At 40.5% G+C, this 27225-nt stretch overlaps 1 protein-coding gene across 2 annotated transcripts; it reads left to right on the plus strand.

The window, feature by feature from the left end:
* Positions 1–36: 36 nt before the first annotated feature.
* LOC135472243 (myotubularin-related protein 2-like) lies at positions 37–20188 on the plus strand. 2 transcript variants are annotated; one of them, XM_064751649.1, is made up of 17 exons: positions 37–320; positions 748–823; positions 1829–1923; positions 3598–3711; positions 5125–5226; positions 5462–5545; positions 6811–6885; positions 11073–11147; positions 11597–11785; positions 12393–12484; positions 12765–12858; positions 13282–13380; positions 14725–14832; positions 15347–15439; positions 17176–17289; positions 17867–18046; positions 18410–20188. In XM_064751649.1, exons 1-17 carry the CDS (start codon positions 117–119, stop codon positions 18557–18559), a joined length of 1944 nt encoding a protein of 647 aa, XP_064607719.1. In that variant the 5' UTR covers positions 37–116; the 3' UTR covers positions 18560–20188. The 2 variants fall into 2 exon arrangements, with proteins under 2 accessions (XP_064607719.1, XP_064607720.1); XM_064751650.1 differs by having other exon boundaries at positions 3601–3711; positions 18410–20187.
* The last annotated feature ends 7037 nt before the right edge of the window (positions 20189–27225 follow it).

Consider the following 27225-nt stretch of genomic DNA (forward strand, 5'->3'; position numbering starts at 1 on the left):
TTTATCACAGCGCCACCTAGTAGCTGATCGGGAACGGGAAGCAGACATCACGGAAATATTGACTTACAATTGAGATTAATTTTGGTATTTATGTGATGTTTAGCAAACTGTGAGTAATGGATAGACGAAGCAGTCAAGATGCAGTGGAGGGACGTTCGACAACAAACCGATCCGGGGCCAGCAGCGAATCAATGACGTCGACGTCAGAGCGATCAGTTTCGATTCAGAGCAGAGCTGAGTCCACTGGGAGTTCACCATCCAAATCTCTCTGCTCGTCAAATTCGTCGTCTTCAGAAAACGTCCCTGCCCAAGAGATGAAAGTAAAGATGATTTCTGTAAACAAAGAAATACATTAGCAAGAAGTAAACTGTCACACGTCTTCAGTCATCCATATAACACTCAGTAAAAACACCACCCACGTAGCTTCAGATTTGTTGGCAATTTGATATGTGAGGCTAGCACTTCCAGCTGTCTACGTCGATGCCTTGGTAGGAACAGTGTAAAACAGGACCAACTTACATTTTCCAGGCAAAGCAATAACTTACCAGAACAGGTAGTTAGATTGCTAACTGTGTTGTTTACATGCGGCCTAGTTGAAGAGTCTGGTGACCTCTGTCTCCAGCTAGTAAAGCAATGCAGTTATAAGGTGAAGATAATGAAACTGTAGATGTAAGAGTATATATAGAATTATGGACATACATAGGTAGTAAATATGTGACATTTAATCCTGCTGGTTTGATTTTAAAGGTTTTGGGAGAGATGGCCAAGTTTGGACAGTCTGAGGATCCACCTTTACTTAATGGAGAGAAAACACAAGGCATTGGTGGGTTACTTCAGATATTTTCTCTGTAGTGAAAATAATGGAATTTAGATACTGTTTAATTGACAGTTATAGTTGTGTATTGCTGTAAGAAAGAAGTCGACAACCAAACACTGTGTTCTGTAAAATCAAAACAAGGCTATAACTCATATTTTACTGTGTTTAAATGTTGCTTGAAATTGGTTCATCTGCTGAAATGATGAGCTCTTTTCTTGTCACCAGGAGAAGGAAATTTCCCTTGACTATACAAGTAGCGATTACGTGCTAATCACGTAGCAGACATTATTTTCACAAAATTCAATCTCCCTAATATTGGAGGCCATTATGTGAGACATATTACAGTAGAGCTGTAACACAGTTTTACTTCTAGTGTTTCAATGGCTTAACTTTCATTAGTGAAAAACAAAGAAAGGAAAAAGGATGATTGTGACCGTTGTAACCATAGGCTAGTTATGCTTTCTGATATATTATCTAGGAGGGCCATTGTTTCGTGCTTAACCTTGGAGTTATTGCCATCAACCATTTTGACCCATTTCCCTCTAACATAATGTGGCCGCCAACATATAAGTGAAATATTCTTGAGTGTGGCGTAAAACACCAGTCAAATCAATAAATAAATAAATACAAATCAGCCATTTTGCAACAGTTTCTGCATACTGTCACATGCATAAAAGATCACAACCTGGGTATTGGGCAGAGGTTGAAGGGAACCAGACAGTATCAGCTACCGTTTGGCACCATATAACATGTAATTTCCAGGGCATTCTAAATAGTTAAGGTACATACAAACCGCAAATGTTCTTCTAGTACAATGCCTTGGAAATGTGACTAATGGTGCACGTGAATACTGTTAATTGCTAAAGTTACAAATGTTATGCCAGTTATGAATGGCATATGTAATTGGTAATGCAGCCAGGAAATTTGGGTGTTGATGTATGTTGAGTATTTCCTGTATGCAGAAAAAATCTCATGTGACTGACCAGTATTTTTATTGTGATCTGCTTTCAGCTAAGGATGTTGCCTACCTTTGTCCATACAGTGGTCCAATAAGAGGAACCCTAACAGTTACTAACTATAAGCTGTATTTTAAAAGTTCTGAAAGGGTAAGTGTTGTCAATATCTGATATCCTTGGAAAAGTGTAATTGCTGTCTAGAAACTACAGTGCACTTTTTAACTTGTAACATTGGAATGGGGATATTAGGAATGAATAAGGGATTCCTTCTTTAAAGGACAAGACAGCACTTGGCTGAAACGGATGTCAATCCAAAGCAGGATATTGAAGCTTTCTAAAGAGTATCATGTTTTATTATTCTAATGAAATTCCAATAACATAATAATGAAAAACAAAATGACAATACTGCACAAATGGCTTATGTGAGTTAAGGCAGCCATGTTGAGAATTTTATCTAATCAAGCACATTGCTATCAGATTGCGCAGCGTAAGCTGTAACATAGCTTTGACCCATTTATTCCATGAAGTGGCATATGATAACACAGAACTACTGCATAAGACATTTAAGATCGTTCACAAGGATTTAATTAAGTGTAGCCGAAGGGCCATTTCACAAAGGGTTGTTGGGTAGGTCTCTGTCATTTAAGGACCATCACAGAGGTAAAACCAGTTGATTTACAAGCGGTGTAATATTCAATGACGGTATCGCAAACTATGTCGAATAGTAGTATACCGTCGCGGCCCAAACTGCATTCATCTCTTCAAATACATTTTGTAGTTCATCTTAGCGGTTAGTCAGCAGTTTCTAAAGAACAAATATCAGTCAGTGCAGAATTCATTAGGGATGCCAAAAGTTTAAGCTTAAAATTAATTAAGTCTTGTGATATTTGTTTTTTCTCTGAATTTATTACAACTGAAGAATTTAAATTTTGTTTCTTCGTCTTTTTCACGTAAAAGGGATGTTTTTTTCTGTTTTATTTTATAAAATACAGTAAACATATTCAAGTGCAGTCTTCAGGCTTAGGTGTTTTCTCTAATGTCTGCAATAACTAGTTCAGCATTGCTGTCATCCTAGAAACCACTGCCACAAAATGGAAGCATAAAATAAAGAGACAGTTGAATGCCTAGAACAACCTGATCTAAACAGTAGTCCTTAGATTTATTTCATTTGTTTTGACCATGAAACTATATGTAGTTCTGTAAACATTTAATAGGGGTCAAAATCACCAGCACAACCCCTGATTGACCTGAACTAGGAATGCCCCGGTGCTGTGTGCATCTGCGGCTCGGCTATTTAGACAGGGTCATTGGAGTTCCTTGTAAATAATATAGTAGGCCTGCTGTATCAACTGTTCAAGCAGAGGATGAAATATTCTTCCAGTATGTCTAGTTTCTGAGAAAACTGTATTTATCACTTTGGCCTTCATTGCCAAAGTTCACAACTTACATCTGCCATAAGATACTGCTTTGACTATTATACGGAAAATACCTTCGACGTTAAAGAGCTAGAGTAAACGTGACGTCACCTTGCTCTTGATAATGTAGATGTACTGAAGCTGTGTCAACACAGTTTTTACTAAACTTTTACTGGGTTGAAAGAAGTCTAAAAAATATTTAATGGGGGTTTAGGATACTTTGAATGGTTGTCTTTCAGTGGGCATGAACACTAGTCAGGTGCTGTATTTCTCTTTAACATATTTGAAAATGTCCTCGGGATCTTGCAATCAACAGTAAATTTGGTTGTTATCATATGCTTTAATATTTATACATAACATGTGACGTGCTGTAAGCTGTTATTTTATGACGCATTTTCATATTTCTTAGCAGGATCCACCTTATATCCTGGATGTTCCCCTAGGTGTTATTAGCCGTGTAGAGAAGATAGGGGGCTCTACAAGCAAGGGAGAAAACTCATATGGCATTGATATATTTTGTAAGGTAAGAAACAACACTGCATTCAGGGCATTTTCTTTGTTCTAAATACTTCTCTGTGCTGGGGAAGTAGCTTATGGAAAGTCATTATATACAGAGTTTGAGGATAAAAGCATCCAGTGCCATACATGTACAAGGTACTAGAGAGTTTAATAATAATCCTCTGGGGATTTGCTGACAGAAAACAAATTCTGTCTGGGCATAGTATGACTGGGCAGGTGTCTGGTGTCTTCATTGCGTGACTAGGTGGACCTCATGGGTGGTGTCAGCATAGTATGACTGGGCAGGTGTCATGTCTGATATTAGCATAGTGTAACTAGGAGGGGGACTAGAAGTTTTTTGCATTCATGGTTTGACATGTCTGGTGTCAGCATAGTTTGAATGTATGAGAGCTGTGTCTGGTGTCTTCATTGCGTGACTAGGTGGACCTCATGTGTGGTGTCAGCATAGTATGACTGGGCAGGTGTCATGTCTGATGTTAGCATAGTGTAACTAGGAGGGGGACTAGAAGTTTTTTGCATTCATGGTTTGACATGTCTGGTGTCAGCATAGTGTGAATGTATGAGAGCTGTGTCTGGTGTCTTCATTGTGTGACTAGGTGGACCTCATGTGTGGTGTCAGCATAGTATAACTGGGCAGGTGTCATGTCTGATATTAGCATAGTGTAACTAGGAGGGGGACTAGAAGTTTTTTGCATTCATGGTTTGACATGTCTGGTGTCAGCATAGTTTGAATGTATGAGAGCCGTGTCTGGTGTCTTCATTGTGTGACTAGGTGGACCTCATGTGTGGTGTCAGCATAGTATAACTGGGCAGGTGTCATGTCTGATATTAGCATAGTGTAACTAGGAGGGGGACTAGAAGTTTTTTGCATTCATGGTTTGACATGTCTGGTGTCAGCATAGTGTGAATGTATGAGAGCTGTATCTGGTGTCTTCATTGTGTGACTAGGTGGACCTCATGTGTGGTGTCAGCATAGTGTGAATGGGTCAGTGACATGTCTGGTGTCAGCATAGTGTGGCTGTGTAAGTGTCATGTCGGGTGTCGTTATTGTGTGACTGGGTGAGTGTCATTTCTGCTTTCTTGTGAATGGGTGGCTGTCATGCCTGGTGTCTGTATTGTGTAATGAGTGGTTGTCATGTCTGGTGTCAGGGTAGTGTGAATGGGTGAGTGTCATGTCTGCTGTCTTTATTGTTTGACTGGGTGAATGTCAAGTCTGGTGTCTGTATTGTCTGAATGGGTGAGTGTCATGTCTGTTGTCTGGTGTCTGTATTGTCTGAATGGGTGGGTGTCAAGTCGTAGGCCAGCATAGTATGACTAGGCTTGGGCATGTGTCATGTCTGTTGTCATGATTGAAAAATTCCCCAGGGAAGACTGCAATAATTTTATGTGTAAGTAATATTTTCATGGATGTTTTCAGGATATCAGAAATTTACGTTTTGCTCACAAACAAGAAAACCACTCAAGGAGGCAGGTGTTTGAAAGAATACAGCAATGTGCATTTCCTGTTACAAACAAAATGGTGAGTGTTCATCTTTACATGTAATACTAACTTTGTGGTGCAAGCACAGTATTTCTACGATACAATATACAAAACAACATAAGGATTGATATTGTGTCTGCAAAGTAAACCTGTAACTGCTTATGATTTTGTACCAGCTTCTAAGATACAATATACAGAACAACATAAGGATTGATATTGTATCTACTAAGTTAACCTGTAACTGCTTATGATTTTGTACAATGTTTTGTTTCAGCCCCTTTTTGCGTTTGAGTTTAGTGAGGACTATGGTGAGAATGGCTGGGGTGTTTATGATGCCGTAGCTGAGTTTAGGAGACAGGTAAGGCTCTAATCAACAAATAATGGGGGTGTTTATGATGCCATAGCTGAGTTTAGGAGACAGGTAAGGCTGTAATCAACAAATAATGGGGGTGTTTGTGATGATGTAGCTGAGTTTAGGAGACAGGTAAGGCTGTAATCAACAAATAATGGGGGTGTTTGTGATGACGTAGCTGAGTTTAGGAGACAGGTAAGGCTGTAATCAACAAATAATGGGGGTGTTTGTGATGATGTAGCTGAGTTTAGGAGACAGGTAAGGCTGTAATCAACAAATAATGGGGGTGTTTATGATGCTGTAGCTGAGTTTAGGAGACAGGTAAGGCTGTAATCAACAAATAATGGGGGTGTTTGTGATGATGTAGCTGAGTTTAGGAGACAGGTAAGGCTGTAATCAACAAATAATGGGGGTGTTTGTGATGATGTAGCTGAGTTTAGGAGACAGGTAAGGCTGTAATCAACAAATAATGGGGGTGTTTGTGATGATGTAGCTGAGTTTAGGAGACAGGTAAGGCTCTAATCAACAAAGCGCTGGTGTGTTTTTGATGACGTAGCTGAGTTTAGGAGACAGGTAAGGCTCTAATCAACAAAGGGCTGGTGTGTTTTTGATGACGTAGTCGAGATTAGGAGACAGGTAAGGCTCTAATCAACAAATAATGGGGGTGTTTATGATGACATAGCCGAGATTAGGAGACAGGTAAGGCTCTAATCAACAAAGGGCTGGTGTGTTTTTGATGACGTAGTCGAGATTAGGAGACAGGTAAGGCTCTAATCAACAAATGATGGGGGTGTTTATGATGACATAGCCGAGATTAGGAGACAGGTAAGGCTCTAATCAACAAATTAGCTACAAATGTATGCAGATTGATTGTGAACAGGCTATGAATATGTCTATCATATGGGTTTGTGAATTATCATCTATGATTGGAAGAATTTGAAAATAAGTGATGTTTTTAATTCCATTATGTCCAAGTTGGGAACTGAGATTTCAGGATGACTAGTTTTAAGCTTTGGATATTTTAGATTAAATTAACTATTACTTTAGGCCTTTATTTACTTTCCTTTCATAAGATTTTGTTAAATTCAGTTTGTTGAAAGTTGGTGCTAAAATAATAATTAAAAGTCAGTCTGAGGGTGAGTTTTTGTAATATGTGTTCTTACGTGATAACTTCTTGTATTGCATATCATGAACCTGTACACGCCACCTACATGGTGGTAAGGTGCATGTCTGCAGTTTACAATGATAGTGACGTGTTCTGTGATTTGCAGAAGGTGCCTAATGAGAGCTGGAGACTGACCAGGATTAATGAAAACTTTGAGTTTGCTGACACTTACCCTGCGGTGGTACGTAGGTGTATCATCTATCTTACTGGTTATGCTTGTTAAGTTTTCATGGGTATTAAGCTCCACATTTATGTTTAAGTATGTTACTGTAGAAACAATACATTATGGTATTTTCTACAAGAGAGATCAGGGTCCTAGTATAGGATGTTTGAGTATGTTACTGTAGAAACAATACACTATGGTATTGTAGAAGGAGAGATCAGGGTCCTAGTATAGGATGTTTGAGTATGTTACTGTAGAAACAATACATTATGGTATTGTAGAAGGAGAGATTAGGGTCCTAGTATAGGATGTTTGAGTATGTTACTGTAGAAACAATACATTATGGTATTGTAGGAGGAGAGATCAGGGTCCTAGTATAGGATGTTTGAGTATGTTATTGTAGAAACAATACATTATGGTATTGTAGGAGAGATTAGGGTTCTAGTATAGGATGTTTGAGTATGTTACTGTAGAAACAATACATTATGGTATTGTAGGAGAGATTAGGGTCCTAGTATAGGATGTTTGAGTATGTTACTGTAGAAACAATACATTATGGTATTGTAGGAGGAGAGATCAGGTCCCGGTATAGGATGTTTGAGTATGTTACTGTAGAAACAGTACATTATGGTATTGTAGAAGGAAAGATCAGGTCCCGGTATAGGATGTTTGAGTATGTTACTGTAGAAATAATGCATTATGGTATTGTAGAAGAGATCAGGGTCCTAGTATAGGATGTTTGAATATGTTATTGTATAAGCAATACATTATGGTATTGTCGAAAGAGAGATCAGGGTCCCTGTATAGGATGTTTGAGTATGTTACTGTAGAAACAATACATTATGGTATTTTAGGAGGAGAGATTAGGGTCCTAGTATAGGATGTTTGAGTATGTTACTGTAGAAACAATACATTATGGTATTGTAGGAGGAGAGATCAGGTCCCGGTATAGGATGTATGAGTATGTTATTGTAGAAACAATACATTATGGTATTGTAGGAGAGATTAGGGTTCTAGTATAGGATGTTTGAGTATGTTACTGTAGAAACAATACATTATGGTATTGTAGAAGGAGAGATCGGGTCCTAGTATAGGATGTTTGAGTATGTTATTGTATAAGCAATACATTATGGTATTGTCGAAAGAGAGATCAGGGTCCCTGTATAGGATGTTTGAGTATGTTATTGTAGAAACAATACATTATTGTATTGTAGGAGGAGAGATTAGGGTCCTAGTATAGGATGTTTGAGTATGTTACTGTAGAAACAATACATTATGGTATTGTAGAAGGAGAGATCGGGTCCCGGTATAGGATGTTTGAGTATGTTATTGTAGAAACAATACATTATGGTATTGTAGGAGAGATTAGGGTCCAGGTATAGGATGTTTGAGTATGGTACTGTAGAAACAATACATTATGGTATTGTCGAAAGAGAGATTAGGGTCCTAGTATAGGATGTTTGAGTATGCTATTGTAGAAACAATACATTATGGTATTGTAGGAGGAGAAATTAGGGTCCTAGTGTAGGATGTTTGAGTATGTTACTGTAGAAACAATACATTATGGTATTGTAGGAGGAGAGATTAGGGTCCTAGTATAGGATGTTTGAGTATGTTACTGTAGAAACAATACATTATGGTATTGTAGAAGGAGAGATCAGGGTCCTAGTATAGGATGTTTGAGTATGTTACTGTAGAAACAATACACTATGGTATTGTAGAAAGAGAGATCAGGGTCCTAGTATAGGATGTTTGAGTATGTTACTGTAGAAACAATACATTATGGTATTGTAGGAGGAGAGATTAGGGTCCTAGTATAGGAAGTTTGAGTATGTTATTGTATAAGCAATACATTATGGTATTGTAGAAAGAGAGATCAGGGTCCTAGTATAGGATGTTTGAGTATGTTACTGTAGAAACAATACATTATGGTATTGTAGAAGGAGAGTTCGTGTCCCGGTATAGGATGTTTGAGTATGTTACTGTAGAAACAAAACATTATGGTATTGTAGGAGAGCTCAGGGTCCCAGCATAGGATGTTTGAGTATGTTACTGTAGAAACAATACATTATGGTATTGTAGAAGGAGAGATTAGGGTCTTAGTATAGGATGTTTGAGTATGTTACTGTAGAAACAATACATTATGGTATTGTAGGAGGAGAGATTAGGGTCCTAGTATAGGATGTTTGAGTATGTTACTGTAGAAACAATACATTATGGTATTGTAGAAGGAGAGATCAGGGTCCCGGTATAGGATGTTTGAGTATGTTACTGTAGAAACAATACATTATGGTATTGTAGAAGGAGAGATTAGGGTCCTAGTATAGGATGTTTGAGTATGTTACTGTAGAAACAATACATTATGGTATTGTAGAAGGAGAGATTAGGGTCCTAGTATAGGATGTTTGAGTATGTTACTGTAGAAACAAAACATTATGGTATTGTAGGAGAGCTCAGGGTCCCAGCATAGGATGTTTGAGTATGTTACTGTAGAAACAATACATTATTGTATTGTAGAAGGAGAGATTAGGGTCCTAGTATAGGATGTTTGAGTATGTTACTGTAGAAACAATACATTATGGTATTGTAGGAGGAGAGATTAGGGTCCTAGTATAGGATGTTTGAGTATGTTACTGTAAAAACAATACATTATGGTATTGTAGAAGGAGAGATCAGGGTCCCGGTATAGGATGTTTGAGTATGTTACTGTAGAAACAATACATTATGGTATTGTAGAAGGAGAGATTAGGGTCCTAGTATAGGATGTTTGAGTATGTTACTGTAGAAACAATACATTATGGTATTGTAGAAGGAGAGATTAGGGTCCTAGTATAGGATGTTTGAGTATGTTACTGTAGAAACAAAACATTATGGTATTGTAGGAGAGCTCAGGGTCCCAGCATAGGATGTTTGAGTATGTTACTGTAGAAACAATACATTATTGTATTGTAGAAGGAGAGATTAGGGTCCTAGTATAGGATGTTTGAGTATGTTACTGTAGAAACAATACATTATGGTATTGTAGGAGGAGAGATTAGGGTCCTAGTATAGGATGTTTGAGTATGTTACTGTAGAAACAATATATTATGGTATTGTAGAAGGAGAGATCAGGGTCCCGGTATAGGATGTTTGAGTATGTTACTGTAGAAACAATACATTATGGTATTGTAGAAGGAGAGATTAGGGTCCTAGTATAGGATGTTTGAGTATGTTACTGTAGAAACAATACATTATGGTATTGTAGAAGGAGAGATTAGGGTCTTAGTATAGGATGTTTGAGTATGTTACTGTAGAAACAATACACTATGGTATTGTCGAAAGAGAGATCAGGGTCCTAGTATAGGATGTTTGAGTATGTTATTGTAGAAACAATACATTATTGTATTCTAGGAGGAGAGATTAGCGTCTTCGGGTAGTGGAGATTGACATGTGGTTGGTAACCTTGTTCAATAAGTATAATTATGAAGGGCTTTTCAGACTATTTTTGCATTCTCTTTTGATGGAAAAGTTGACAGACTATTAGATTAAGATAGATTTAGAGTGAGTGAGGGCTTGGGGTTTAAAGTCGTACTCGTTAGATTTAGAGGGTCTAAAGTGATTATAATGCCTTTGTTGTGAGATAGGCGCCCTGGAACTTTATCTCCTTGTCAGTATGTTCTAACTCTGGTGTAGTTCCTGTGACAAATTGGTACTGTGAGGCCGATTCTATCAGTGTTACGTGTTGTAGCTAGCTGAGCCAAGCCATGCAAGCCACACATGGGGATCACCTCCCTGTGGCAGGTTGGTACTGTGAGGCCGATTCTATCAGTGTTACATGTTGTAGCTGGCTGAGCCAAGCCGTGCAAGCCACACATGGGGATCACCTCCCTGTGACAAATTGGTGCTGTGAGGCCGATTCTATCAGTGTTACATGTTGTAGCTGGCTGAGCCAAGCCGTGCAAGCCACACATGGGGATCAACTCCCTGTGGCAGGTTGGTACTGTGAGGCCGATTCTATCAGTGTTACATGTTGTAGCTGGCTGAGCCAAGCCGTGCAAGCCACACATGGGGATCACCTCCCTGTGGCAGGTTGGTACTGTGAGGCCGATTCTATCAGTGTTACATGTTGTAGCTGGCTGAGCCAAGCCGTGCAAGCCACACATGGGGATCACCTCCCTGTGGCAGGTTGGTACTGTGAGGTTAACTCTGTGTTGTATGTGTTGTAGCTGGCTGTGCCTAACCATGCCACAGACGAGGATCTCCACCCTGTGGCAGCCTTCAGGAGCAGATCTAGAATACCTGTAAGTACTTTGTGTAATCTGACATGACATCAGTATATGTACTAGATACACAGACATGAAATAACAAAATGTAATAACAAAAGGGATTTCCAAGTGAGTGAAATATCACTTGTATCTGTGAAGGAAATTCTGACATTTTACCTGTATATAAATAATAATTTTTAATATTGAATGCATAAGTGTTTAGATGTAGACTAAATGAATGACAAATTTGTGATATAAGATGTTTAACATTGCATGACTAATTGTTCAGGTGTAGATTAAATGAATGAAAAATTTGTGATATAAAATGTTTAACCATACCTTCCTAGATGGGCAAGGGATGGGGAATAATGATACCCATTTTAGACCAGTTAATAGCAGATGCAGGTAAAGCTGGTATAGTACATGTATACTTCACCTTATGTACAGAATGGTAAAGGGAGTACGAGATGTGTGCTGTGTTTCAGATTTTGTCCTGGATCCATCCAGAGAGCCAGGCGACCATTACACGGTCGAGTCAGCCGCTGGTGGGCGTCGCCGGTAAACACAGCAAGGAGGATGAACGTTACATTCAACTGATCATGGATGCCAATGCTCAGTCCCATAGGCTGTCCATCATGGATGCCAGACCCATGGTGAATGCCCTGGCAAATAAGGTACACCTGTACTTATGTACATGTCTAGTATTTTAGGGTGAGGTCAGTTGTGGAGGGAATAGCTCCCTCTCACTGATATAGTGATTTAAGTTGTTTTCATATTGATTAGTCGTGTCATGATGATACAGGTGTGAGTGTATCCCAGGATTGATTTCCCCACCTACATGTAGGACTGGCAGTCTTGTATCATCCTTATCTGTGTTTCAGGCCAAAGGAGGAGGCTATGAGAGAGAAGATGTGTATCAGAGTGCTGAGACTGTCTTGTATCACCATTATCTGTGTTTCAGGCCAAAGGAGGAGGCTATGAGAGAGAAGATGTGTATCAGAGTGCTGAGACTGTCTTGTGTCACCATTATCTGTGTTTCAGGCCAAAGGAGGAGGCTATGAGAGAGAAGATGTGTATCAGAGTGCTGAGACTGTCTTGTATCACCATTGTCTGTGTTTCAGGCCAAAGGAGGAGGCTATGAGAGAGAAGATGTGTATCAGAGTGCTGAGACTGTCTTGTATCATCCTTATCTGTGTTTCAGGCCAAAGGAGGAGGCTATGAGAGAGAAGATGTGTATCAGAGTGCTGAGACTGTCTTGTATCACCATTATCTGTGTTTCAGGCCAAAGGAGGAGGCTATGAGAGAGAAGATGTGTATCAGAGTGCTGTGGTTGATTTCCTTGATATACACAACATACACGTCATGAGGGAAAGGTAAAAGCTTACTGGTTACCAAGTTACTTTTCTCTGATGAGTTTTACACTACACATTTTAAATTCAGAGTGCAAGCAAGTCATATGTTGTTTCTTGTCAAATAAAAATCCTGTAGCTTCTGAAAGTCGAATAAATCATATATATTTACCAAAACTTTTGATTTAATATTGCCTCTCTTACTCAATTTACAAAATAGAGCTTTTTGTGAAGCAGTAGGATTATACACCCATAAGTACCCAGTTGTTCAGTTTGGAAGATTGTGACTGTTTTTTTGTTTCAGCTTGAGGAAGCTAAAAGATGTATGCTTCCCCAGTATTGATGACACTCACTGGTACTCCAACCTTGAAGCCACACATTGGCTGGACCACATTAAGGTAAGCAGGCTTTGTGCTCATCATGGGTATACATTGTGTGTGTATGAGTGACATTGCCATCCATGAAATAGGCTACAACACATGTGTATACACTACAGGTAGTCTCCATGAGATGCCACGTAACATATTTCTATTATTCACTGATGTATTTTATGTGGTTCGTTTTGGGATGGCGCAGTTGTGTCTGTCGACAGCAAAAACATGCATATATGATAAAAGTGCGTTTACAGTAACTGGATTTCAGCTGTACCCACATGTAGTGCATCAATTTGATACTGAAATCAGTCCAACCTGACTCTGTGCCAAAGATGCATATTTTGTTGAGGTGTAATTAGATGCTTTTGATTCAAGCCATAATTGATGATAACCTCCCTGTTTGTTGCTTATGTTACTTAACCCGCTTCACTGTTTTGTATGTTACAGCAAATATTAGCAGGTGCTGTGAAGATAGCAGATAAAGTGGAGAGTAACAAAACCTCTGTGTTGGTACACTGTAGTGATGGCTGGGATCGTACCTCACAGGTAAGCAGATTTGTGTCTGTTCAGTAGAGCAGGTAAAGTGGAGAGTAACAAAACCTCTGTGTTGGTAAATGTAGTGATGGCTGGGATCCTACCTCACAGGTAAGCAGATTTGTGTCTGTTCAGTAGAGCAGGTAAAGTGGAGAGTAACAAAGCCTCTGTGTGGGTACACTGTAGTGATGGCTGGGATCATACCTCACAGGTAAGCAGATTTGTGTCTGTTCAGTAGAGCAGATAAAGTGGAGAGTAACAAAACCTCTGTGTGGGTACACTGTAGTGATGACTGGGATCATACCTCACAGGTAAGCAGATTTGTGACTGTTCAGTGAATAAAGTGGAGAGTAACAAAACCTCTCTGTGGGTAAACTGTAGTGATGACTGAGATCATACCTCACAGGTAAGCAGATTTGTGACTGTTCAGTAGAGCAGATAAAGTGGAGAGTAACAAAACCTCTGTGTGGGTACACTGTAGTGATGACTGGGATCCTACCTCACAGGTAAGCAGATTTGTGACTGTTCAGTGAATAAAGTGGAGAGTAACAAAACCTCTGTGTGGGTAAACTGTAGTGATGGCTGGGATCATACCTCACAGGTAAGCAGATTTGTGACTGTTCAGTAGAGCAGATAAAGTGGAGAGTAACAAAACCTCTGTGTGGGTAAACTGTAGTGATGGCTGGGATCATACCTCACAGGTAAGCAGATTTGTGACTGTTCAGTAGAGCAGATAAAGTGGAGAGTAACAAAACCTCTGTGTGGGTAAACTGTAGTGATGGCTGGGATCATACCTCACAGGTAAGCAGATTTGTGACTGTTCAGTGAATAAAGTGGAGAGTAACAAAACCTCTGTGTGGGTAAACTGTAGTGATGGCTGGGATCATACCTCACAGGTAAGCAGATTTGTGACTGTTCAGTAGAGCAGAGAAAGCGGATAACAAAACCTCTGTGTTGGTACACTGTAGTGATGGCTGGAATCGTACCTCACAGGTAAGCAGATTTGTGACTGTTCAGTGAATAAAGTGGAGAGTAACAAAACCTCTGTGTTGGTACACTGTAGTGATGGCTGGGATCCTACCTCACAGGTAAGCAGATTTGTGACTGTTCAGTATAGCAGGTAGAGAGTAACAAAACCTCTGTGTGGGTACACTGTAGTGATGGCTGGAATCGTACCTCACAGGTAAGCAGATTTGTGACTGTGTGAATTGGATGTTGTGTGCTTTTTATGACCAGTTACTGAGGTAGTTTAATGTGTTAACAATAACCTACATACAAGTGTTCCAACGGATTGTATGATTTTAAAATGTGTGTGTGTCACTACTATTAAAGAGGTGATTGTTTGATTTGCTGTAGCTGACAGCCCTGGCCATGTTGATGTTGGATCCATTCTACAGAACCATTAAGGGTTTTGAGGTGCTGGTTGAGAAGGAGTGGATCAGCTGTGGGCACAAATTTGCACAGGTAATAAAGTAATCATAGAATCACTGTCCATCATAACAGATGTTCCTAATGCGGTTGTTTCCTGGAAAAATTTCCCATAAATGAAAAGTCTGAATTGTTTCAACATCTCTGGACAATTTTCACTTCTGTCTTTGTCGACCAGTTAAATATTCACGCGTCATGATAAAATGTGGTAGATATTAACAGGGATGCCTAGAAAAAATAGAAAAGGTTATGATACCCTATTGTTAGATTTGCCTTGGTAAGCTGCGAACTTCTCTAAGTTATCGCCCATACAGAAGTACTATCTTTACCATCTAGTTAATACCTGTAATACCTCTGGGGTCCATCATCCACCATAGTCACGACATGTGGCATAATGCCCATGACAACAAGCAGCGAAGAAATATATTGTACATCACTGAAGATGTAGCATTACAGTGGATTTGTAAGACAGATCCTGAGGAGTTCAGCATGGACTTGACTGTTTTCTCTACTATTAGTTGGATAAAGTGATCTTTATTGTTTCTTGTAGAGAGTGGGTCACGGAGAGGATAAGCATTCTGACGCTGACCGCTCTCCCGTCTTCCTTCAGTTCATAGACTGTGTCTGGCAGATGACCAAGCAGGTGAGATTGCTGTACAAAGTTGTCTCCCCTTGACTCTTACTCCTTCATTGGCATAATCTGAGGCTGCGTAGTCACCAAACTGTATTTAGCTGTTTACGTCGTATTATCAACAGTTACCACCTTGTTCGTGTGTTCATTTTTTTATGAGTCTGTTGGTGAGAATCGCCAGAAACCAGTTATAGAGGCATGAAAAATTGTGAAGGAATTGGATTGCCACTACTCGCAGTCGTTTGAAATGACTACTGTGAGATATAGCAAGGGCTCAAAAAATGGTGATTTGAGATACTATACAGCAAGTTCTGCTACTGTACTGCATTAAGTCTTCCTGATTTATACTATATACCATAAATATAGCACAAATAAGAAATTTTTGTCTTCTAATGTAGGCCTACATTTGGATTTAGCATAACAAGCGTATCATGTTTTGATTCCAAAACGGCAGTTATTTGTGTATACAGAAATGTTTGGACAGGTAAAAAAAAAAAATTTACCGGTCGCATTAGGCAAGCTACCATGGAATGAAATAATACAGCAACCACAGCAGTGGTTACCACAGCAAAATGAAAACGTAAAGTTGTCAGTGAGTGAGTTATTAGAATAAACCCAGAAGGCCTACAGACTGACATGGTTATGGTGTAATAAATAAATGTAGGCCTATGAGTGTCACTCAGATTCATTCCTCGAGATGAATAGGTGAAATAATTAATTTATTCTAGAATTTTTATGACAAGTAGTAATCCTGGGCAATCGACATGTACATACATATACTTGTAGTCCTATATGTAACTACAAGAACCTGTTCCGGTAGGTCTATGTAGCCCTATACCTGGATACGCATGTATGTCTTTCGATTTTCTCAACCCCCTTCCCTCAATCAACTTCATACTTACTAGGTGTATTGCTGGTGAAAGTATTCAGCATTTTCATAAAATGTGTAGGCTTACCCAGTACTCCCTCTCTTGGAAAAGTAGGGAGTACTGCATTATACCTCTGTAGCACTGCTTGACCGCTTGGGTTACAGCCCAATGGTTGATCTTCCTAATGTCGGGGAATGCCAACAAACTTATTATACAAGGTCTGTTGACGAAGATATCTATTAAATTGTGCAATGAGGAATTGTTTCCTGTATGTGATGAACATTTGGACATAATCCTGAAAAGATTGAAAAAAAAAATTTGCCCGATTGTACATGTATTTTATGTGTCCTTGCCATATTTGTGCTTTTGAGATACAACTATACAATGTAAGGATCAAAACATGTATTGTATTATGATATGTTGGCAGTTGTATAAATAATGAAGATTTTCATTCTCACACTAACTGAACAAATAAAAATGACTTAATTGCAAAAACAAAATTCAGGAAAATGTGTACAACCCTACAGTATATTGTAATATGACGTTCTTGTGGCATGCATTCTCTTTAAAGTCATGTCATAATGTGGTGGGGCTGGGTCCTCCATTACAGACAGAATAACTGATAAGCCCGTTGTGGGTGGGGAAGACAGATGAATTGTACTAGAAGACAATTGGTTGTTACTTACAAGAAAATTAAAAATAGAAGAAGAGCAATAGACTCATTTCACAGCCCTTGAGCTCTAGTTATTCATTGCTTTTATAAATTGAGTTTATTTAATGATGTTGAGCAGTCCTTAGAGGCCTGTGTGAAGTGTAAAATTGCATTGACCTTGTGTGCCTCAAATGATTGTGTGAACAGAATCAGTCTTTGTCTTTCAGTACCCAAATGCATTTGAGTTTAATGAGCACTTCCTTATCACCATACTGGATCACCTATACAGCTGCCTATTCGGGACATTCCTATTTAATTGTGAACAGCAACGCGTCAAAGAGGTACGTTTTGGCTTTTTACTGTCAGATTTCTACAAAATGTGCTTCTGCTATACATTTCTCTGTTGCCTCAGTTGGAAGCAGTTCTTGGCCAAGTGGTTAAAGGCTTGTGTTTTGTATCAGCAGTACACGTATTACGCATTAGTTCTCAGTCAGGACAGGAACTTGGATCATTCTGTGTGTGGGCCTTTAAGGACATTAAGCTGATTGAGTATTTCGTTGAAGACCAGTTTTCTTCAAAATTCATGAGTATGGAGTTCAGCAACAATCCAATAAATCCATAAATATTGTCTCTGCTGTTCTCAGAGAGTGTAGTTTGCCAGTTTGTAACTGTTTAAATAATTGCTTTGTAGACTGATTCATTTTGCTTCTGGCTAAAGTTAGTTTGGACTATCATATTTCCTATTTAAAACATTTATACTTTTGTACAGTTTCTGTAAACATATCTATTTGTCAGGCCTGTGTTATAACACTTTGCTTTTTTATACACACATCAGACCGTGTAATTCATTGTCTCATTGTAAAAGTCAGCTTAGACTTGATGAATACATCCATCATACGTAAACATTTGTGTTTGCAGGAGGTGAAGCAGAAGACAGTGTCACTGTGGTCATTTGTGAACTGTCAGATTGAGGAGTATGCTAACCCGCTGTACTCAGCCTTCCTACACTGTCATGTCATCTTCCCAGTGGCCAGTTTGCGGCGCCTGGAACTGTGGACAGCTTACTACTGCAGGTGGAACCCTAGACTCCGGCCTCAGGTAGGATAACATAACTTTGGCTGTGGGCACAGTGCACATTTCTGCTCAACTTGTTGATAGTTCATTTCACAGTTGTTTCTAGATGTTATCTGTCAGCACCATCAATAGAAACTGAATATTTGTATACTTTGTAGTGATATTGCAAGAACATCTGTTTCTCTATGCCCTTTTTACTGGCCATATCATCTGTTTTAGAACTGATCAAAACAAACCTATGTTGTCTTAATGTAGATGTATCCCTGGTTAAGGTATTGTATTAATTACTTTCATATGCAAAGACATGTAAAGTCCTGAACTGTTTGTAGAATTAATTTACTGTGAGCTCAGATCTTCACTGGTTTGCCCGGTGTTTTTTTGCCCTAGGAACCAATTCACCTGAGGAACCGAGAGCTCTTGATTCTGAAGTCACAGCTACAGAAGAGAGTGGATGAGTTACAGAAGGAGTTGGAAGTGAAGAATGCTCGGGGGTCGGTGCCGTCCTCACCGAGGATATCTCCCGCTGTCAATGTCTGAGCTTGCAGTCAGAACATTCACCAAAAATACCGGGAATCTAACAGCTTTGCTGGCTGTTTTGGGAGGCTGGCCTCCAGGGTACATGTATGTGTCACAGACTGTTGTGAACAAGAACAAATAGTGTGACAAACCAGCTGCCATTGTTTGTCAGGAGATAAGGTTCTTCTGAAGGAAATGAAGGAGACTTCTGGTTGAAGTGAATTGTAGTGGACTGTTATCAGAGGTGACGAATTATGTGATTACTGAAATTAGGGAGTTCATATACAAAGCCCAGCACAGTGATTACCAGAATCTGGAAGAACAGGCCTTGAAGTCCCAATGTTTGTGACATCTTGTGTATGGATGTAGGACATGGCTAGAGCATTGGATCTGGTGACTGACGCCAAACCTTCACTCTTTTCAGATGTATTTCAGTGTAAATTTTGGCTAGGTGCAGTAATGTTTGCTGCAGTACCTAGTATCTAAGTACACATGTACTTTTCTTATCACCTGTCAGAAGAGACGCAAAGGTTGCCACTTCAGAGTGTACTTTTTATAGCTTGTATTAATCAATAGAAACAGTGGTCTAATGCAGTTACAAAACTTTGATTACTTTGTATGTGGAGGTTTTAGTATTATGCTGATTTGGCATCTAAGGCTGCATTTAGACCCTTGCAGTGATCTACATGTAGCTTGCGTGTGTACAAATTCATGACGAGGATATATTTATTTCATTACTTGATTGGTGTTTTGCACCATGTTCAAGAATATTTTACTTATACGACCAGCATTATGGTGGGAGGAAACAGGGCAGAACCTGAGGGCTACCTGGCTGCTGCTGCCAGACCTTGGCATTGTACGAGGGAGGAAGAAGTCAGCATGAGCTGGACTTACATGAACAAAGCGAATGCATTGGTGAGAGGCTCCTGGATCATTGCGCTGCGCTAGTACGCCAAACCACTAGGTTAGAGAAGTATTTGCTTAGTTTACATATACTGACTGTATGTTTTAGGGCTAGTTATGGTTGGATTCATGAAAAACCGTAATAAAAGTATGATGTTGATGAGCGCCAGCTCTGCCCATCCCTAGCATGGATGTGGATATCATCAAAATGTTACCTGTATTCAGGAAACACCTTGTACAGTATGGATTCAGTTTCTTACTGTTTTGATGATGAGGTGGAGTAAGATAGTTGGATATTGTTTGGGTCTACTATGTACATATGAGCTGAGGGATTCCACGTGAGGCACTCCTACTTCTTTTGCTACAGGGCGATTGGTTCCTGTACACGTGTGTTACTCTCTGTAGGTCAGCAAATCAGAGCTGTATTTCATCCTTAATAGATTTTTTTATAAGAGTTCTTTTTGGTTCATAGTTAAATCAGGCGCACATGATTGATTACCGGTTTGTGTGTAATTATGAATGATCAGGTCGTAATAAATGATCAGTTGTAAGAAAACACATTTGGGTACATTGGTATTTTTTCAGTGAGCAGTGTATATATAATACATGTAATATACATATGTATATGTATATTGGGTGGGTCATGCTCCAGTGCCCCTGTTCAGTGGGAACTATCCTACTTCACAACATCTTTTTGTCAAATGTTAAGCTGTGTACAATTTTAATATGGTTTTCATCTTTAAATCAGAGGGGGCCTCTGTGGTTCGCGCGCTAGGCAGCATAATGACTAAGGGACCTCTCACAAATTCGGTCGATGTGAGTTCAAATCCAGCTCATGCTGGCTTTCTCTCCAGCTGTACGTGTGAAGTTCTGCCAGCAACCTGCGGATGGTCGTGGGTTTCCCCCGGGCTCTGCCCGGTTTTCTCCCACCATAATGCTGGCCGCCGTCGTATAAGTGAAATATTCTTGAGTACGGTGTAAAACACCAATCAAATAAATAAATAAATTTAAATGATAGGGGGCCTCCGTGGCTCAGTTGGTTAGCGCAGCGTATTGACTCAAGAGCCCCTCACCAATGTGGTCGCTGTGAGTTCAAGTCCAGCTCCAGGCCGTAAGTGGGAAGGTCTTCCAGCAACCTGCGGATGGTCCCGGGTTTCATCCGGACTCTTCCCGGTTTCCTCCCACCATAATGCTGGTCGCAGTCGTATAAGTGAAATATTCTTGAATACGGCGTAAAACACCAATCAAATAAATAAATTAATTTAAGGGAGAGGAAAGATAAGAAAATAAAATTGGTTTATCCCCGCTGGTCTTTCCTGCCCTAAAGCATTCTACTAAACTTAAAACCATATCGCGTTTCACAAATGTCCAACTCTATACCGTACCGGTTTATACCAGTCAATGTATAGAATCGAAATGAGACATATTCTTTTCCTTTGTAAACACTGATAAACGTTTATTGCCTGCGCCGGACGGACGGATTGTAACTTTGTGACTATAAAATAATGTAAAAGTTAAGTCTCCTGGAAATTTTTATAAAAAGCAGATCTGGAGAGATCTTTTGTTTACACTTAATCCGTCTTTTGTCAGCAAACAGTAAAGCTCCCTGGCGTCTCGAACATACGCTTTTGGGACCGACAGGCCGAAAATTACCTACGATTACAATATAGATCCACATATATTGAAATTTAAGTGGAAATGAATGAAATATATAGATACATAACATTATTCATTTATACTTATTTGATTGTTGTAAACTTAACGTCATACTCCCAAATTTTTCAGTTGTACATATGTACCGGTCGCTTCTAAATACGGGTGGAGAAAACCGAAATGCCCGGTAAACATCAGACCTATGACAAGTTACACCGGAGAACTTTCTCACAGGTGACGGATCATAATGATTGAAGGTAAGCGCTATCCAAGCCATCTTCGTGTCAGGCTACACGAGAGATCGCCAGCGACAACTCCTTGCCAGCAAAGATTTCTGCTGCTGATTTCACTCATTTGCTAAGAACATTCTTTACATCTTTCCAGCATCATTGGAAACTGTTCAGGCGGAGAAATGTCCCGAAATAACGGTTTATCTCCGCCATGACAGCTGCCAAAGAATGCCTATCGTCCTAACTCGCCCATGTCTGACCTCGATGATGATACACGGCCTGTAGTCGGTCAGCCACTGAGCCATCACCCTCGTTACGTCGGCTCTCGTCCAAAGTATCTGAGCAACCAGTTGTGTGCCTTCACGGATATACCTGGATATACATGTATAATAATCGCCCAATAAATGTCTGACCTCTGACAGTGAAATTTTCAGTCCAAGCAGTTGTGCCTAAAAAGGCATATAGCTTTGAAGCAGGTTGTCCCGAAATATTACTGTGTTCATTCATATACTGCCGACTACATTTAGGGACCACATCGGAACCATATAGGGATCATATCGGAACCACATCTGAACCATATAGGAATCACATCGGAACCATATAGGCACCACATCGAACCATATAGGCACCACATCGGAACCATATAGGAACCACATCTGAACATATAGGAATCACATCGGAACCATATAGGCACCACATCGGAACCATATAGGAATCACATCGGAACCATATAGGCACCACATCGGAACCATAGGCACCACATCGGGACCACAACCCCTGTTAAAGCCATGTGTGTACCTGCCCCCAATTTACTGAGGTCAACATTTACAGTCATTTACTCTGCAGCCCTAACTATTAACCCACAAGCCTAATAATTTTACCGAACAGTATTGTTGACAAATAATGCACTTAAAACGAGTGTCTTTGTAGTTGTATTCCCGTGGAAATTGCTCCATAGCACTTCATTCTTCAAGTGGAGCTGAGGACCAAGCGGTATTTAGACGGGTTTTCTTGGTACAGTTGTCAAACAAGAAGCATCTATAACTGCATGTGCATGTTTTTCCCATAATACACAACACACATGCAGACAGGATCTCGTTTCTTCACACGGATTTAGCCAGCTCCAAAATTTGACATTTTCTTTGCAGCAATTGTGGTCTCTGGGTGATTCAGACGACGAGGTATTACAACATGCTTTGCTGTTAATGCGTGACGACAGAAAGTCACTGACGATAAGGCTGAGAGAAGCTGTTAGAACGTACCTTTACTTAGTACAGGATGTGAAATTGTACAGCAAGAGATTTTTTTTATTAAAGTCTATTTTCACCTGAAATGAAAATAGTGTTTGATGAGCTTCTGAAATTGGCCAAAACAACGACCTAACTTCAGGAATCCCAGCGTAATTATCTTACAATCCCCGTGGTCAGGGTAGCTACTCTTAAAACAAGAAACATTTCCTTGTTTAGAACACGATCACTTGAGGCAAATCTAATGATTTACTTGGCGGCTCCATCAGTTACTCTTTCTGCTCGGCAACTCTGCTGCCGAGACTGAAGGAAAATGCCCAGAAGAAGAGAAAGATGCTGAATATAGTCATTATAAAGCCGTATCAGGCTTAATGTTGATGTGGCTGTGATAGCTACAGATGCAGAGTTACTGGTAATCAAACAGTAATAGAGTCTTATTTATTACAAACCCCGTTGCGATCAGTACATGGTGCTCCAAATTATATCCTCTCTTCTCATTGTTTATTTGTCATTTACCAATGCCAAGAGAATGACAGAGTTGAGTTTTTGTTGATGAAGTTCACGGACCACATCTTCTCTTGTCGAACTTTGGTGATTAGCCCACGAGCCATTGTAACAATCAATGATTTAATGTTGCGTTTTACCCTCGCAGTAATTGTTTTGTGTTTCCAGGAAGCAGCAACAGCCGTGTGTAACAAACCAACCCTCATCGTTACACCATACAGCTCAGCGTGCGTGGATTGAACAAAATTGATTTTCTGTGGGCTGCACTTTAATTGGAAATGCTCCTCTGACGTCTTTACATGTGGAACTTTACATTACGTGATGAGTTTCCGGAAATTGTATGCTTTGTTTTATAGGCGTGTATCTAGTCTTCCTATGAATACTGGATAATGACCGTATAAATGTGCAAGTATATCAAGTTTATTTGTTTTAATCTTGTTAAACGCCGGACTCGTCGTGTTGGATTAATTCGCTACGGTGGATATGCGAACGGTTGCAAACAAAGCGCAGCTGAGATACATGTATTTATGAACGACAGCCAATCAACTGACATTTTACACGAGTTGAATACTGATTTCACTCATTCGCCTAGAACATTATTTGTGTTTTCCCAACATCACAGAAAAGCGTGATCGCTTCTCTTTGCGTAAATCAGTGTTAATTTCATACTTTATATATTTTTCTTAGTTCTTTTGTGGTTTGTCTGGAAGGTGGAATTTGGTTTACCGCTGGTACGAATGTTTTGACGCCAAGATTCAAGAACATTTCATTTAATATATGACCACGGTCAGGTTTATATACAGTAATGAAATCGGACAGTCCGGAATTAACCACCGTCCTTGGCACTGTATCTCACAAACCTCCCGACTTAAAGCCACAGCCATATCAGCGAGAGCTGGTTTCGAGGACGCGACCCCAATAGTCAAAGGCTTGACCGACGCAGCGAGTCAGTGCTGTAACCGTCAGCGAGAGAGAGGGTGTCACGTGGTGCATGTAAAACACTAGTTTATTTGCGAGCAGTCACGAATGGTTTGTGTTTGCGTACAGCTCATGCATAATACTGGAGGAACTCATGATTTCAAAAGACGTGCCAACTCATTTTAGATTATGTATTGTTTCGGCTTATTTTTAATAAGCCAATCTGTAATTTGTAGAAAAGGAGTCAAGTGTAAACGTCAATCCCGACATCCGCTCAACACGCTTAAAGCACGGAGGAGCGTCACACGTTCGTCATTGTATACAACGCGTAAACCACCGAGCACACCACATATAAATCACGGAGGAGCGTTACTAGTCCGACATGCGTAAACCACGCGTAAACCACGGAGAACATTACAAAGTCCGACATTCGCACGCCACGCGTCAACCACGGAGAGTCTTTACAAGTCCAACATTCGTACACCACGCCTTAAACCACGCAGGGGCGTTACAAGTCTGATATTCGTACACCACGCTTAACCACGGAGGGGGCGTTACAAATCTGACATTCGTATACCACGCTTAAACCATGGAGCGGCGTCAACAATCCCAAACACATTTTCAAACAACATAAAACACGTTCCAACGGATTATATGAGAAATAATGTGTAAGTAATAAATAAGAGAGAAGCTGTCATCAGTGTTCATTGATGCAGTGTTGACAGTCGATATTTCAGTCTCGACATCCATTTCAAATTTCAAACTATGAAATATTATTTCCATGAATAATTCGCGTTACGATTGCAGTGTTGGTAAAAGCATCATGTTGATGTGATTAAACATTAACTTTGACAGGGGTAAAAACAGATCTACAGACGCGTGAAAGCTCCTCGCTTACTTGCCAACCAGAATGTCATACTTATTGTAGAATTTAAGATAGTTTAGAGTGAAGCTGATATTTTTGATTCGGAATTCGAATGACGTAGAATTTCAGACTTGCTTAGCGCACTGCGATGGCCGAGAGATTAGTTTTAGTCCGACCGAATGTAGGTATACTCTTGTAGTGTGTGCCCTTGAGCTGAATTTGGTAACGTGTATCCGGGCACTGACCTTGCCACGACAGAAACCCAATTCAACCTGACCTGGTGTGTTCAAGGAGGTTGGAGAAGAATACAGAAATAACAACTGAAGACAAATTTCGGGTGTTTTATAACAATAATGATGGAAATTTATTCCGTGAAAATACATCCGAATCCCACGTACAATCCTGTAGGAAAACCAATTCTTCAGCTCAGGATAACCCCTATTTATAAATAACGCGTAGACTACACTGCCATGCCTTCTTCAGGCATTCGTCGCTGTCACCTCCGATGAATCTCTGGACGGTTTAATGCGCCTTCCCAGTACGGCTGGTGTAGTCTCATTTCGCCCTACTTCTTTTGTTTGAAATTAGAAATTGGAGGTAGGCGAAATGATAATCCCCAAGGTGTGAAGATAACCATTTAATGGGATTAAAACTCCAGGGTTTATCCGATTAAACCTTGCTGTAAACATTTATGTTACATATCAGTAAAAAACATATTGTTAGGAATGTAATACATAAGAGTGGTAAATAGATAAGTGATAAATGATGACAGTTAAAAATTACAAGTGTAGCAAGAACGATGCTTTGTCGGCAAATTCCACCAATGTCAGTTGTTCTCCCTGCAACTGTTCTTTCAATCTTTGTAACTTCTCGTCCAGAGTCCGATATTTCCTCCTCTTTGGAGGGAAACGTCCACCAGCTTGTAGCTGAGAGATTTTCAAATCTGTTAACGTCTGTTCTCTCTGGATGATGCGGATGAATTCAAAAAGGTTTGGATGTGATTTACCAGCGACTGAATTCATCCTATGATGCCACCCTTCAACGTTGTTCTCGTCAACGTTACTTCTCTTCGTCCAGGACAATGCCGCTTGAAGTGCCCTTCCTGGCCGCAACCCCAGCAACCAATGGACCCTTGGCCGCCACTCTGTCGAGCCCGTCCTCGTCCATGGCCTTGTCTTGTCTGTCGCCAATTTCGCTGTATATCAAACATAACCTTTTCGACGATCTTCGTAATGTTTTTCGTTCATGTTGTCAGGTGCCGTTATTATAGCAACAGTCTCTGTTTCTTCTTGCTGGACAGCCGTTACATTTGTCGTCGCCATTATCCTGCGTCTCTGAGACGCTGAACGCCTCGGCTTCCACGGCTGCGTGGACAGCAACATCCAAACCCTTAGGACACGTATAGGTGTGTCCTTTCCGATGACATGCAGGAATTGATCCCTCGTCAAGGTATCCTGTAGGTTATCACCTGTGTCGCCATATGCACACTGGGCCAGGCGTTTCAGTAGTTGGGACAATTCAAGTACAGGTCCAGTTGATTTGGGGTATGGGGGGGGGGGGGGGGCGTGGGGAACCGTTTCTCCAAGGCCTCTGCCAATCTTTGAAAGTTAACATTTCCGGAATCAGCCTTAAGATTGGCTGAAGCCTGCCGCGTCGATCCCCGAAGAGCCACAGCTAAATGTTGACCTTTTCCCAAATAGGTCCATCCATTCAGGGCTGCACAGTGTCCAAAATGAAGTAGTAGTCGCACGCGTGGTGCCGTCATACGTTGAGATTTTTACGCATTTTTTGGGGGGGGGGGGAGGGGTAGCGGGGGGTCACATTTTCCGCCCGAGTTTGACAGATTGGGTCGGACATATCTCGGCTGTACGGCTGTACGATTTAGACGTTCTCCCTTGAGCTCATTAATATGGTCGACATCGCCGACCCCAATTCGTGTACCTTTTCACGGAACCCCTGTACCCCGGCCTTCACTTCATCTACCAACTGAGTTGATGACACGCTGTCCTCCTCAGCAGAGTCTAGCGCTTTCCCCAACTCTCACTCGGACATATTTATAATATCTAGGTACCCATACCTTCTAGCCGTCCTTGTGGTTGACCTGCCTGTACCCGGGGGCTTAGCAGCGCCGGCAGATACATGTGGAGACCGTTCACACATCCACGATGCGTCCGCCTGACCAGTTACAGCTTCACTCGCCGACAACATCACGGATTTCCGACTAGTCGTTAGTCCGCTGGCCCCGTATTCTCTCTCCATTAGGTCTTTGATGTGGCAATCCCACCGCTGCCACCAGTTATGTAGCGTGTGCCCTTGAATTGAACTTGGTAACGTACATCCAGGTACTGACCTTGCCACGACAGGAAA

The sequence above is a fragment of the Liolophura sinensis genome, chromosome 8, assembly GCF_032854445.1.
Source record: "Liolophura sinensis isolate JHLJ2023 chromosome 8, CUHK_Ljap_v2, whole genome shotgun sequence".
NCBI classification, from domain to species: Eukaryota; Metazoa; Mollusca; class Polyplacophora; order Chitonida; family Chitonidae; genus Liolophura; species Liolophura sinensis.